Source organism: Olea europaea, chromosome 15 (assembly GCF_002742605.1).
Source record: "Olea europaea var. sylvestris chromosome 15, O_europaea_v1, whole genome shotgun sequence".
In the NCBI taxonomy this organism is placed as follows: domain Eukaryota; kingdom Viridiplantae; phylum Streptophyta; class Magnoliopsida; order Lamiales; family Oleaceae; genus Olea; species Olea europaea.
In genome coordinates this window covers 4,886,745-4,901,809 of record NC_036251.1, presented here as the reverse complement: position 1 = coordinate 4,901,809, position 15,065 = coordinate 4,886,745, and the positions used below count along the sequence as shown (strand labels likewise).

Below are 15,065 nucleotides of genomic sequence, written 5' to 3'. Positions count from 1 at the left end.
TTTATTTTTATCTATTCAATTGCCAAAGCAAATCGTTAACTGAACGCCGTAAAATAATAATAATAAATTAAAAAATTAAATTAAATAAAATAAAAAGAGCTAGACCTATTATTTCAAGTTTATTTTTATTTGTGAACCAAATTATGTCACGGCGAGCAACTATTGGATGCATATTATGTTGAAACATGCAAATTCTAATGGTTAATCAAAGTCCATCTACACCTGTTTTTAGTTGCTTTTGAAACGTCACTTATCTTGACTGCCATCTCCCGTGTAAGCAAGTTTATTTCTAATGTGATGAGAAATTGAATACTAAAAACTCAAGATGTCTTACATTAAAAAAACAAAATTATCGCTTATCAAAAGAAACTCGTAAATTGTCATCTAAAAGCAAAAAAGAAAAAAAAATTGTAAACTTGTCTGAGCAGAATTCAATTTTCATTAGTCTTCGTTCACAACATCTACCAACATATTTGAAGCTATATTAGATCTCCATTCATTTGCATGCTCTCTTTGTTGCTCTTGAGTTTCAAATATAGTTTCATCCTCTTCAATTAGTGGTAATGATGATGTAGACGAATCTTCACTATCTGATTCAACAGGAAATTCATCAGAGCGACACTCTTTGCGAAGAAAATTGTGCAATCCTGCACATGCTAACACCATCTCTGCCTGTGTTTTAAATGGAAATGGAGGTGCTAATTTAAAAATCGTGAATCGCGACTTGAAAATGCCAAATATTCTCTCGATTACATTTCTTAAGCTAGCATAACGAAAATTGAATAATCCATTAGCATTTTCTGGATTACGACCCTAGCCACCAAAATCCTTGAGATGATACCAAACACCTCGAAATGGAGCTAAGAATTGACCGACGATTTGGAAATCTACAATTCACAAGAAAATATTTACCTAAGTATACAATTCATGCATAAATCATCCATGTCACGAAAAAGATAACTTATAAACAATTCAAGAAAAAATTGATTACCTATTGGTATTTTAAGTCCATTTCTTCTTACTAATGCATCATTTAGTAGTTTGGAATTATGAGCTGAACCTTCCCATCCACTAAGGATGTAAATGAATTCCAAATCAAAATTGCAAGCTGCTAATACATTTTGTGATATTGTTCCATGACGATTACATTAGTTGTTCGTGTCATGCCCTGATATCATAGCTGGTATATGTGTGCCATCAATAGCTCCAATACAATCCTAAAATGAACATAATATTTTAATGATTTATTTATTATAATAATAATAATGTTATGAACAAATATAATATAATTTACCTTAAAATAAGGATAAAATCTTGTAATAGGTCAATGTAATATCAAACATCTGACTATTTGAGTAACAAGTAAACTGAATTATGCATGCATCATCGGAAAAAAAAATATCTCCCTTCAGGAAATACTTCCATTCAACATGGGAAAGGATATGCACTCATTCTCTATTCCTACCTTCTTATGAAATTGAATTCAGAGAATGAAATTCTTATATAGATGAACACCTGAAACAATTTTTTGGAACTCAAAAGTCTATTGGGTTGTATTTAATGTCTTCCTCTACCTTCGAGTATTCACCACCTTTGCTTGACAGTGCAATCAAAAGATCCACGTTTCCACAACACCGCCACGAGCTATGTTATGTTTTTTTACTTATTTACTGAGAAGGAGAAAGGTTCCAATCTCCAATTGCATTAAAAATGAGTTTCCCAACAAGAAATCTGATTGTCATAGAGAAGCTCTTGCTACAGAAAAAGTATTCATTCCAAACTGCATAAATATAATTACACCCACAAAATACTCATACTATAGGTTGATACCAACGGAACTCTTCAGTTGCCTTCATATTTTGGGCCAGATTACATAATGATACTGATTGTCTATCAACCCGATTGAAGGGGGAAAAATATCACTAGCTAATTAATCAAACCCAATATTCAACAAAAATAGTGTTATAGATTTTGGGTACTTGATAATTTCATTGAACTCTTCCTCAAGTGCTTGTTCTGTTCTTTCTTTCATTTCTTCTTCCATTCTGCTAGACAGGTTCTGACAATTTAGAAATTTACACTACGAAAATATATACATACATAACTGATGTTGGAGTTCTTTCTACATCTAAACCACTAGTATCCACAATCTAAAGTAAAAGTCAAGACACAACATCAAGCATTTTTTCTGCACATAATCACCACTAAGCAACAATATTCCACAAATATGCGAGAGAGGGAGAAGGGGAAAAATCTGTAGTATTAGATAATGAAACTCATAATCAATATGAATTATTCAAAAGGCTACACTGCTTGTGAGATACAAACACACATATGTACACAAACACACAAAAGGCCCTGGAGGACAGATTTCAGAACTCATTTTGAGGTTCTTGTTAGATGCAACTGAAGAGGACAATTTTGGGGTCCCTGCAAAAGTTCATGGCCTACTTATATCCATCTTTAAACAAAGAATACAACTAATGTCCAGTCCAGGAAAGGATAATGAGGTTGGACACGCAGGGGCAGACCAGACGACTTGGGTTAGAGGGGCAAAAATAAAATTTATAGGCTATCTTCTAATAAAAAAAAAAACTAAGGAAAAAAAAAAAAGCTAAGCAATAATTTTTTTCCCCCAAAATCTAGAGGGTCAATTGCCCCTATAACCCCCCCCCCCCCCTCGGTCCGCCCCTGGGGACACGGCAATTGGATTAAGTGCTAAAAAAGATGGGAAAATTGGCAATAACTTCTGTTAATTCTCAATTAAAAAAAATAATAATGCAGTAAGATTTGTTCTGTTCCATTATCCATGGTACAAACACACAAAGAAATTTTTGGGCGACAAATCTGTAGAATTTTTGGGGTAGAATAAAAAATCAATTGATGGCCATTGGTGAAATTAACAAGTCAGAATATGTGGGAATTAATGGAAGAGTCACAAATAGATATTACTACGTCCATTGGTGAAATTAACAAGTCAAAAAGTCACACCCACTATTCCACAAATATTCAACAGGATGCTTTAGAGGAAAAAAGGGGAAAAAATCTGTAGTATATTCAATAAGAAAAATCCAGAATTAACATGTCAGAATAAAATATCAATTGATGGCCATTGGTGAAATTAACAAGTCAGAAAATTGATAAATTCAATAAAAATTGATCTGTTCACGGTAGAAGGATGCGAGATAGGGAGGAGAAGAAGAAGAAAAACCTTTTCACCAGAGAGAGAGAGAGGGCGACAAATCTGCAGGCGATAAAAGTCTTGAAATTTGTGGGGTTGGGATACAATTGTTACAGTTTTTTGGTATTTATACTTTTGGCTTGAAATCTATCTAATTAATGAAATTATTTTAAATCAAGTAGTTATTGAGGACAAGTAAATTTCTAATTTACCTATTAAAATTTAAGTTGAGGATACCTAAATTTATAAATATTTCTAAAAATCTAGGTTGAGGACACCTACATTTTAATGAATTATATTTAAATCTGAATTAAGAACACCTCAATTTATATGGAGTTTTAAAATCCATAGAACTCCATATTGTGGACACCCCCCCTTAGTTTTTGCAAGTTTTAGTATGATAGTTAGAAACTCATTCATTGTAGATTATTTTTGAAAGTTATAGAAATATATATTTCACAAAGGCCTTTATTCGCACAGTGAGTATTTACATATTCAATTAAGAGTTAAATCATTACACGAAATATCACTTTCAGTAGCCATATAAATGGTTGTAGGGCATATATTTTTGGTTGCTGATATTCAATGACCAAAACCATTTGGTCATCGTTGGTCAAAAGTTGTTGACAAATGTATTCAACAACTATAGTAAAAAAATCTTTTTAACATTTTTAGTGAAAATACGAAAAACACTCCACTGCATAGGAAATAAGTGTTTGAATAAAAATTCAAAAAATACAAAATTTTAAAAAAAATAAAATAACAGAAACATAAATTTATACAATAAATTCATAAAGATAGGATTATAAAATTATAAAAAAGAAAAACTCTTATGGTTGTTTAATAAAAATTTTAAAAATTTATTTATTAAAAAATAAATATTCTTAGTTCACGACATTAATTTTTATTTATTATATTTTTATCATACCTTTGTAGCAGGAAAAATATTGTAAGACCCATCAACTTTAAAATGTATATATTACGTTATAATATATTGATATAAAATTATTCTATTTTATTGAATACTCAAATTAATGAAATAAAATACCATCAAATAAATTCTCAAAATTTCAAATCAAATATGTTTTCTAATTTTCTGTTTTGAAAAACTATTTTTGAAAATGAAAAGTCGAATACACTTTAAGCAATTTTAAAAATAAACGTTTAAAATAAAAAAATGAAAATAAACTCAAAATAAAAAATTGAAATACAAACCAAACCGGACCAATTTTTTCAACTTTGATAGTGACATATCATATAAGGATTTTTGAATTTATGCACATATACCAATTTTCTTTACCATTTAAGTCAAAAATCAAAATTGAAACACAAAATACTTAGTGCTTGTTTGGTAGAGATTTTAATAATTGATTTTTTGATAGTTAAAAATAAAGTGAGTCCTACTCGTGAAAGAAGAATTCAAAAATGACGACGATATAGTGAAATAACGGTCAAAAAATTGATTTTAATTGACTTTTAAACTTTACCAAACAATCTCTTAGGCTCATTTGATGTAGTTTTTTTGAAATAGATTTTCTGAAAAATAATTTTTTTTTAAAAAAATATGTAATTAAAAAGTATGAAAAAGATAATGGATCCATAAGCAAAATTATTTTATTTAGAGAATGTGTATTTGAAATGAGTATGAAAAAAATAAATCCTAAAAATCTGTATCAAAATGGCTTAATTTCATCCACGGTCACTGAATTTTCAAAGAAATCTCAATTGAATCCTAAACTTTTATTTGTCTCAATCAGTGTCAATGAACTGCAATTTTATTTACTATTATTATTTTTGTTTTTCAAATTTCACCATCATGTCACATTTTGACCCATCCTAAAAGTGACAAAAATTGCATAGTTGAAAGTTATACAGCAACTGATTATCCACGCCATTGACATTGCTACGATATAAAAGAAAATAATAAATTGATAGCTATAGCAATATATTTATAATAAAATATTAAAAGACAAGGGTTTTTTTTTTTTTTTTGAAATAACATTTTTTATGACGTGGCTTAATTAAAAATTGGCATGCACGAGCGGTTGAATTTAAATTCTTAAAATTTAATTTAATTGTGAAAAATTAAAATTTAATACTTGAAGTGTAATTTTATTAAAAGTTCAGCTACTGTAAATAAAATTGTACCGAGACTACATAAGTCAAAAGTTTGTGTGAGTAGCAGTATTCAAATAGAGTTCACTATGTACAAAAATGTCACAGTCAAATGCCACTAATCTTCCAAACTAATTTATCTAAATTATGCTAATCTTTATCCGAAAGCAATAGAAATATCTGAAAATTATGCTAACAACAAAACATTAAAATATATACAAATTTCAAAAAGACAAAATACCAGTCTTTGGTCCGCTGCTCATTCTCCAATTACGATTATAACCCCTTCCCCCTAGGCACCGTACCACCCTTCGCCCACCAGCTCCGTCGACCGATCTCTCCACCGTACCACCACCTCCAGTGACTCTGTTTAATATCTCAAAACGAAAATGTAATTCCCTCTCCAGCACACGCACATTCATGTTTATGCGTGTATCTATGTGTTTATGTGCATTTCTAGAATTATGTTTGTTTCTGGGTTTTAATTTTTTGAATTATCACATTTTTTGTTATGGGTTTTATGTTAAAGAGTGATCGTACAGGCCATAAGGATAATCGTAATAAATTTTGTTAGGCGTATGTTAAATTTTGGGTTTTTCCTATTTTCCATAATTTTGTTAAAGAGTTTGTGTTATCTGCATAGTTGGTTATTTACACACTTGGTCTATCTTGGCTTTCGGGTTATTGAATTTAAATTTTAGTTATTAGGCACTATAGCTCTGAGCCCATATCAGTGATAACTAAAATATCTAGAAAATGGCCAATCATGTGGCCAGCTGTGGTGCGCAGTGTTTTGGATTACTGTAATGGAAATGAGCATTTCTGATAGGGAATATTGGATTAAACCTGTTGAATTTATCGGTTTCCTAATTCTTTCTCTAGCCTAGTGTCGAAAATAGATTCATGAGTGGTTGTCTACAGAGTTGACGTTAGGTGAGGAATCTACAAATTGTTGGTGAATGCAGAACATTTTATGAGTTCTTGGTTTTGATAGTTTACAAATATGGGGTTCACTTTTCTACTTTTGTGTGTCAGTCGTTTATATGTTCAGAATTTTTATTTGGCTCAAGTAGGATCAGTATACTGTTTGGTCTTACATGGTGACTTCAGAAAGCACAAAAATATGTGTGGCTGTGTCTGTATGCACGTAAAATTTATGTGTATATGGAAAGAAGTTTGATTGGTAGATCATTTTGTTGACGTAATTGTCGTAAAAGACTATGAAAGACGTGTTTAGTTGTTTAGATGGATGTTATTTTCCCTATTGCTAATTTGGGAGTTTGAATTCCTTCCAGGTTTATCTATACTTTAAAGTTCTTTTAAATTGCTACAGGTGAAAGTTGAGAAACATTATGTATTATACTACGTAAGTGATGAAATTGGTCTGTTTTTTTTTCGGGTGGGGTCGGGGGGGGGGGGCTTTTATCCCTTGGATGCCCCTTTTACTATTGGAGCTGCTCATGGAACTTAAATATTTGGGACACTGATTTAATGAAGTTGAGTGGATCCTGAACTGTTTTTTGAGGATACCTATTCCATAATAACATGTAGCTAACAAATTCTGCATTACACAGTAGTACGGATTTCACCTTCTTTGAATTTTAAACATCTGCTCTTTTATACATTTTTTGAAGAATTAGCACAGTTATGTAACTTTATGAAGCTATAAGCATTGATGTTATCTTTTATAGGCTTATACTTTCAAATGGGCCCGTTAGTCCTGAATGAGCATAAAAAGGAAATAAGTCGATTTTGTCATCTTAAATAATTGGGAGAGTGTCATCAATTTGGATTTGTTTGAACTTTATATTGTTTGGGAATGGTTAGAGTATATTTTGTAAAATGTTGCAGAAAACTGGAGTATAATATCGTGGAGAGCTGGGACATTATTCATACTTCTGCAACAAATTGGAAAAAGGAAAAAAAAGAAGAGTAAGCAATATTGATAGCAGCTACCAGCCACTTTTACGGATGGATCTCTTTACATGTCAGAAATATTGAGTCTTTGCATCTCTTTTTCCATTATTATGGTGTTGAAAGATATATTGACAAATTCATTATGCAGGCTGATTTCTTCCATTGGGTTTTAATTTGATTCCTGGATCATCTGCTCCTCAAATCCTGGGACGCTTTCATTGTTAGGTACTCTTTTAGTCCATAATCTCCCAATTTTGTTTGGGGATTAATATGCAGAATCTATCCAAGAATACTTCTTTGAGACTGACGTCTCAGAAGTCTCTTCGTCATCTGGGATTATGTTCTCAAATAGCAACTGGACAGCAAACATCTCCAGTTGTCTTTCCAGAAAAACGTGGTAGAGGGAAGACTGCAACACGTGGTGAAATCACTATCAACAATGATGATTCTAAGAAAGCTGAAAGGGAGGAACACAGGATTGACATTGGGGATGAACAGTCTAATTTACTAGGATATGAAGTGTTTTCTGGGAAACTGGCTTTGGACAAAAGGAAATCTAATAAAAATGCTGATGTACCAGTTTCAACAGAGATTGCAAGCCAGGATGCAGTTGATGCTAAATTGACGAGCAAGGCACTAGTCTGTGGTTCTCTGATGTTGAGCTTAGAAGATGTGATTTCGGTAAATTCCTTACAAGTGCTTTTTATTTTGCCTGAATTTTTGCCTCTTTTTTTCCAATTTGGTCCCAATGTTTAGTTATCTTTGGCAGGTATCGTACTGTGTTGGTCTAAGACATTTTACTGTGCATGCGTATCCTTTTAGAAAAGGTTTTATCAAAAGAAGGAGAAGTAGGAAAGATTACCGCTTCTTAGCTTGTACCTCAGATTATGCACTTCAGTGGGTTAATTCGTTTGCAGATCGGCAGTCCTATGTGAATTGCCTCCCTCATCCTATGGCTTCTAAGAAGCAGGGTACAGATTTGATTTTCAATGAATTTCCTCCCGAGTCATATATAAGATGTAAAAGTCCACAAAAAATGCTTGTAATTTTAAATCCTCGGTCTGGACGTGGACGTTCAACTAAAGTTTTTCATGGCATGGCTGAACCCATATTCAAAGTAAGCTGTTACTGTTATTTACTGTTTAACTACTGGAATGTTTTCATTAAATGGTTTTTTGATATACTGTATTCTACATTATCTCATTTTAAATTTTGTTAAAATGTGCAATGTCACTTTGAACTATTGGTTCATGATTCTGTCACATACCCTGGAGTTAAATATGTAAAGCAGTTTCACTTGCCACTTTGGTATGTCAAATAGATTAGCAGCATCACTAGTTTGTGGATGCTGGGTGAGTAAACAAGAGTGCCTCCTTAGATAGTTGTGAAATCCAAAACGTTGCAAGAGAATCTAAAAATTAATAGAAGCATTTTCTCATGATACAAGTTTTAAGCTTTAAACTTGATTACATTGCTTTCTTCCATGTCTTGATCCCCGTAGAGGGACACATGGAATGATTTTACTTTGTCAGATGTGGGTTTCAAACACAGAGCTCTGACTTGGAGATTCTTAATATGCATGTTATGAACATTAGTATGCTAACTGAGACTTCTCTGATGATTTGCATGTGTTAGGCATCGCTCTCACTGTTAGGGGGATATATTGTGCGACTACGATATCAATGTGGAGAACATAGATGGCTTTTCATTTTCCTCTTATATTTTTCTTCATTGGGCATAACCTTTTTTGAGGATTTTAAATTGGGAGAAGTTGCTTCTATAGTGGGTGCCGCCGTATTATTGTCTTTAACTCTCCTTTTAGCCTCATTCCATTTATTATATTTTATGCTGACTCTTGACATCAAGTTTATGTAGTAGGGAGAGGAGGCGTTAATACGCTTTTGTAGTGGGTGCCATGTTACTCCTTTCGCAGCATTTAATTTACATTGAAATATTGACTTCTAGATATGCTACTATAATACATGTAAATATTTAGTCTTATAAATAAGAGAATATTATAGGGGGAACTAGGTTAATTACTGTTCGGATTTACTTGGACTAAGGGAAGAATAATTGGAAGGTTTCCTGTTTGAAATTTGGAAAAGGTTTTTTATTGAAACCGAATAATCAAATTTTCTGTGCAAGGCTTTTCTTCGTTTGCTCATCTGCTAATATGTGCTAGAATACAAAACTGGAGTAAAATATCTGCTTCACTAATGTGACCTTGTGACAGAAGATTTAAGAATTAGTTACTTGATGAAATAGAATTTTAATGTTTGACCATCAGACTAAGAAATCGTATTAATGAGCAAATTAATCTTCTCTGAATTCATTTTTCTGATATTTCATTGGTAGTCCTCCATGCAGTGACATCTTTTTTCACCTGAAAAAATTCCAAGAGGAGCAAAATGAATTCAAATACTTTTCTGCTGCTTCTGGAGTTTGACCAAACATAATTGTTTCATTTGGTCTCCTTGTTCTATTGTGGAACTTGTTTTTAGCCATGTGCATGGTTCATGTGGCCCTCTATATGATATAAAGAATGCACAAGAGGCAATTGATTCCATCAGAGAGATGGAAAAATAAATGAAAGGAATACATAACATATGGATGAACTACTCTACGGTTGACAATATGCATGAATTTTATTTATTTGTTTCATGCTATGAAGCATGAATTTTGAAGATCCATGTTCATGAGGAATTCAATAAGCTGTTTGACTACCTAATTCTGTCGATTTATACAGGATTAATGTAGCCGCCACCAAGTGTGAGATGAGACTTTTTTATTTTTATTTTATTTTTTTATATTGAATTAGTTTTACTTGAGTACGTTAATTGTCTCAGATTTCTATAGACTTATGTTTAGGTTGATAGTCACAGATGGATTGCCGAACTTCTTCAATTTTATACTTTATCAGAATGTTTTGCAACATCCATTTGGCTTATGTAACTAGTCCATGTTTTTATGGTTGGAGGTAGGATTAAATTAGTGTTTCCTTGATGTGATATTTTACAGCTTGCTGGGTTTGAGTTAGAGGTGGTCAAAACAACTTCTGCTGGTCATGCTAGAAAACTCGCAGCCAGTGTTGACTTCAGTACTTGTCCCAATGGTATTTGTTGTCCCTTTTCTCTTTGTAATAAGGATTTAATCTAGTTTAACGGATGCATTTGACTATCCACTTGTTATGTACTTGTAGGTATTATATGTGTTGGAGGTGATGGAATCGTAAATGAGGTTAGCAGAAATCAGATTTTTTTCATGCTTGCTCACTTGTGCAAATATATTAATGTTCTTTGGTGCTGGTATATCTTTTGATGCTATCAAACTCAGTGCAGTTTGCTTATTGGCCTTTGACGGTGCAGTTTGCTTATTGGTCTTTGAACCATAGCTTGATACTCATTTGTCATTGACGAATGTACATTTTGACCCTCTGGTTGCTTGATAGCCCTTGCTGGTGTGAGAGGATATTGCCCATTTTATTTCCAATTTGTGGCCTTAAATTCATTTTTAGTATGTTTCCCTTGTGTGATTGGATCTTTTGCAATTGACGCACTATCTTGGATCCTCTCTCCTCCCTTATCCGTGTTTGAACTGTCATCCAGTCACTAATTATTATCTTCAACTCATAATCTTGAATTGAATCTTTCTTCTTTAAATGTTTGGGCAACTTTTTCTTAGAGTTCCTTAGTGGTGGTAACCGGTTCCATTCAATATAATAACAGGGCATCACCATGGAATTGTTGGCTTCTCAAGTCATTTTTCAGATATGAGGCTTTAGTTTTAGTTGTGTTGCTTTTTTTACAATTTTTTTTTTAATTAATATATCTTAGCAATATTTTCATGTCTCCACCTAGACTCAATGTGGGGTGGTGGTGGGGATATTTGGAGTACCCCTACCATAGTTGACTAATATGAAATTGAAGTACATAACATTTCCATGTAAATATAATTTCCCTCACCCTTTTTTGATGAAGAATTTGGAAAATTAGAACCATTCGAGAAAATTATGGCCAGTGAATATTCTTGGAGGTAGTCTTGTGAAGGCTATTTTGTGGTCTTGGTGTTTTAAGAAATTTTGATTGATGGATTGCTCATCTATGTGAATTGTGAATCCTGAATGAAGACAAGGACAATGAAAAGGGCAAAGATGCCAAAAAATGGAGATGCCAAATGAAGGACGAAAGGAGGGAAGGAACACCAAAAAATCTAATCCCAGAAATATTAAGTGCTACAGCATATTGGTTGAACGAATTTATTGCTGTGATGTGAAATTTTTTAAGACTACTCATCCAAGAGGATCATAATCTACAACTACTAGATCATAATTAAATCCGACCTTAATCTCAGGCAATCTATTTTCATCATAATCCTAGGTAACTATATGCGATCCCTAATCTTAAGAAATCTATCAATTTCCTATAGAGTGACAAGTGAAAATTATTAGCTAAGTCATTCTAAGTGGAGGTTGGAGGTCATTGTGAAATTAAACAATAACCTTACTTTCATTAGAATCATTACCTATCAAGCAATAGCAAGTCTTTAGTTTTGAACGTTTCTTCATCATTGTCTTCTGATGAGCTTTTAGCTTTAGTAACAACCAAAGCAATGATGTGTGTTCTTTTGTCCATCAAAAAGTTATTAGGTCTCGTGATTTCTGTTTATTCATCGCCATTGTCTTTTGTATCCTTAAGAGGAGTTTGAATTGCGCCTGTCATCTTTTGCATGCTGTACTTGAGGTCTGATACTTACATGATCGTTAGGTGTTAGTTTGGTGAAAATAATTGCTTCATGATTGCGGATTGTTGATGCTGATGATGATCATGATCCATTGTGACTATCTCCAAGTATAGTACAACCTTTTCCTTCTGTTTTAAGTATTACAAATTGTTACATGGTTCTATTTAAATGCAGGTTTTGAATGGTTTACTTAGCAGAGACAACCAAAAAGAAGCAATTTCAATTCCAATTGGAATTATACCCGCAGGTTCTGATAATTCTTTAGTGTGGACTGTTCTTGGGCTCAGAGATCCGGTTTCTGCAGCAATTTCCATAGTTAAGGTACTTGTTTCTTTTAGTCCCACGTCCTTTTGGTGGATTGCTAATACTGAATTTTGAGGCAAATAATATTTGCTAATATAGACCTTTTTCATTTTCCCTCTATCTTAGGAGCTTGTTTGATGCCCCCTTTTTTGTGAAAAATGCATCCTAGAATAGTGATTTGACGTAGATTGTGTGGTTAAAAAATAAAGAAAAGTTTTGGATTTGCATGTAATATTATTTTATTGAAGAATATGTGGTTGAAAAGGAGAGAGAAAAATGTACTTTGAAAAATGAAAATCAAACAAGGTCTAGAAATTCATCTTTCAAATGTCAAGAAAAACTATTTTAAATATATGCTTCTCATAAAATGCATATCAAACTCAAATATTAATTAAAGAAAGTTATTTGCTCAAGAATTGAATTTCTATCTGCATAGAGTTTTGTTTATATTTGTTGTGTGTTCTAGGCTACCTAAAAATGACAAGCACATTTGAAGTGGGACATCTCACTTGTTCTTTTTCCACCAAAAGTGTGGAGACGTGATGTGCATCTTGCATAGGGCACAAAATCTCACAGCTCAAGTTACCTTTTAATTTGGAACCCATGAGTTTTTCAACTTGCAAGGCTAGTGTGTGTCATCCAATTGGCCCAAGGCAATTTTACACTGCTACATGAGTCTGAGGCAGACCTTTAATTTCCTTCTGAGAAAAGTCTGGTGTATCTGACAACATAGGTGTGCATAGGTGACAACCATGTGTTGAATTACCTATAAAGAGCTTAATTTGACTTCTGAAAGCTACATATTCTACAAAACATTAAGCTCTTTATGTCACCTTATATTGAGAAATTTATACTTTATCTATGAAATAGCTGCGAAAAGATATCTCCTAAGATGCGGAAATATAACTGGACTCTGTTATTTTGTAATTTTGTTAGGTCTTGTATAACTTTTTTATTTTATTTTATTTTTATTATTATTTTTTTTTCATTTCTATGGAACTTCATCTTTCTGGACTGTATGGCATATGAATTAATTATAATACATCAAAAATAGGCCTGGGGAGGATCAAATTGATATTTTAAAATATGGTAGGATTGAAGATTTGCATGACTTCGGAGGCCAAAGATCTAGGATTGCATTCCATATAGTTAAGAGGGTAGTAGACCAATCTAGATAAGTATTACCGAATATATTGGGCAGGAAATTTCGTATCTCTAGCAATTTTAATACTTGTCAAAGTGCTCGATGCTACAGTTTTTCTATAATTTTAAAGTTCAAGTAAACTTGAATAACTTTTCTTGACTCACTCGATGTTCTGTTTGTCCGAATAATTACTGGAAATATCTTTAGCTAGAGGTCTATCCTAGGGTAATGATGACCCTACAGTTGATGGTTTTTAGCTTGATCCCACTCCATAAACAAGAATGGGGAAGAAATCTGAGTAACCAGACAAATATTCAGGATTTTTAAAAACTGAAGTTGTATTGGGCCAGTATACTGATGACAATATAACTGGTGCCCTGAAGGCCATTCTTTTAATTCTTCTTACAATCCCACCTATGTTTAAGCCTAGTTTTTATTTGCAGAAAGCCAGAAATAGTCCGTTAAAGAGGATTTTTTCTATTCTCAAATTAGCAAATCCATTCACTTGATTGCCCTTTTATTGTTGTAAAGCATCATCGGACTTGACTTCTGTTCACATGTGAGTTGCTTTTGTCATTTCCAGGGAGGTCTTACTGCCACTGATGTATTTGCCGTGGAGTGGCTCAACACTGGGGCTATTCACTTCGGGACGACCGTTACATACTTTGGATTTATTAGTGATGGTAATTTTAGTTGCAGCAACTTATGTCAGATTAATTTCTGTTTCAAATTATCACTAAGATAACATAGTAATTTGCAATTAGAGCTCAAATTCGGATTGTGGTATTTATTCTGTGACTTTGCATCATCTCATGCTAAACTTTAATTTGAGGTAGATCCCCTATGCAATGAGTTCTGTCACATGTACCTTAGATTTTTATGTAAATGCAGGTAAAAGCAGTGAAGATTAAGCCCGGAAAACACACGCACAATGGCTGTGGCATTGATGGTGAACTATTTCCAGTAAATGGGCAAGTGATATGTTCATTACTTCCAGAACAGTGCAGGCTCATAGGCCGATCCCCCTGTTCTAACAAGTGATTGCTACAGCTGCTTGTTTATCTTTGTTTTGGTTTGCAGAATGCATTTATCGTGGTTGTAATCTCAATGTATTGATCCTCATCGCCCTTGCTGTTTTGATAAATTTTGAGGCCTTGTAAATTTTGTCGATCTTTTTTTCTCTTCATTCTTTCCAAATTGTCTTTCCTCATGTAACCTCGTCAGGCTGAATTTTGTATGGAATGTAATCCTGTGATTGTTTGACAAGCTTATTGTGAAGAAATATGGTTTGAACTTGGTTTCATTTTCATGATCACAACTCGGTTCTTTCTATATTTCCTTGTCATGCGTTTTGATGTTCTATACTTGACCTTTGATGGCACTACTCAAGCTGTTGCCTTCTAGCTCAGTGATGCAGTCGAGCTATAGTTGATTGTGCATACTAGCTCTTTTAATGGTTCTTCCATATCTCAACTAGCCACAGGCCCACAGCTTGGCTGGTACGAGTTTTGTTCGTAATCCGTTGAGATTGCTACGGAGATTCACCCTACCTGCTTCCCTTGGTAGGGCTAACATGCGGTGCAATGTGGAGGTGCCCGTTTTAACTATGACCTACCGAGCACTGAGCCTCGAGAAAGGATAGATTTTGCTTGTCAGAAGCGCATT

The 15,065-nt window shown here is 33.3% G+C and overlaps 1 protein-coding gene and 1 pseudogene across 4 annotated transcripts; one reads left to right on the top strand and one right to left on the bottom strand.

The window, feature by feature from the left end:
* Positions 1-441: 441 nt before the first annotated feature.
* Positions 442-5,718, bottom strand: LOC111411134 (annotated as a pseudogene).
* Positions 5,511-14,148, top strand: LOC111409900 (sphingoid long-chain bases kinase 1-like). 4 transcript variants are annotated; one of them, XM_023040007.1, is made up of 8 exons: positions 5,511-5,687; positions 7,148-7,228; positions 7,362-7,894; positions 7,983-8,330; positions 10,232-10,325; positions 10,413-10,450; positions 12,128-12,274; positions 13,984-14,148. In XM_023040007.1, the coding sequence occupies exons 3-8, from the start codon at positions 7,484-7,486 to the stop codon at positions 14,143-14,145; spliced, it is 1,200 nt and encodes a 399-aa protein (XP_022895775.1). In that variant the 5' UTR covers positions 5,511-5,687; positions 7,148-7,228; positions 7,362-7,483; the 3' UTR covers positions 14,146-14,148. The 4 variants fall into 4 exon arrangements, with proteins under 4 accessions (XP_022895775.1, XP_022895773.1, XP_022895776.1 ...); XM_023040005.1 differs by having other exon boundaries at positions 7,148-7,283; XM_023040008.1 differs by lacking the exon at positions 7,148-7,228.
* Positions 14,149-15,065: the final 917 nt, after the last annotated feature.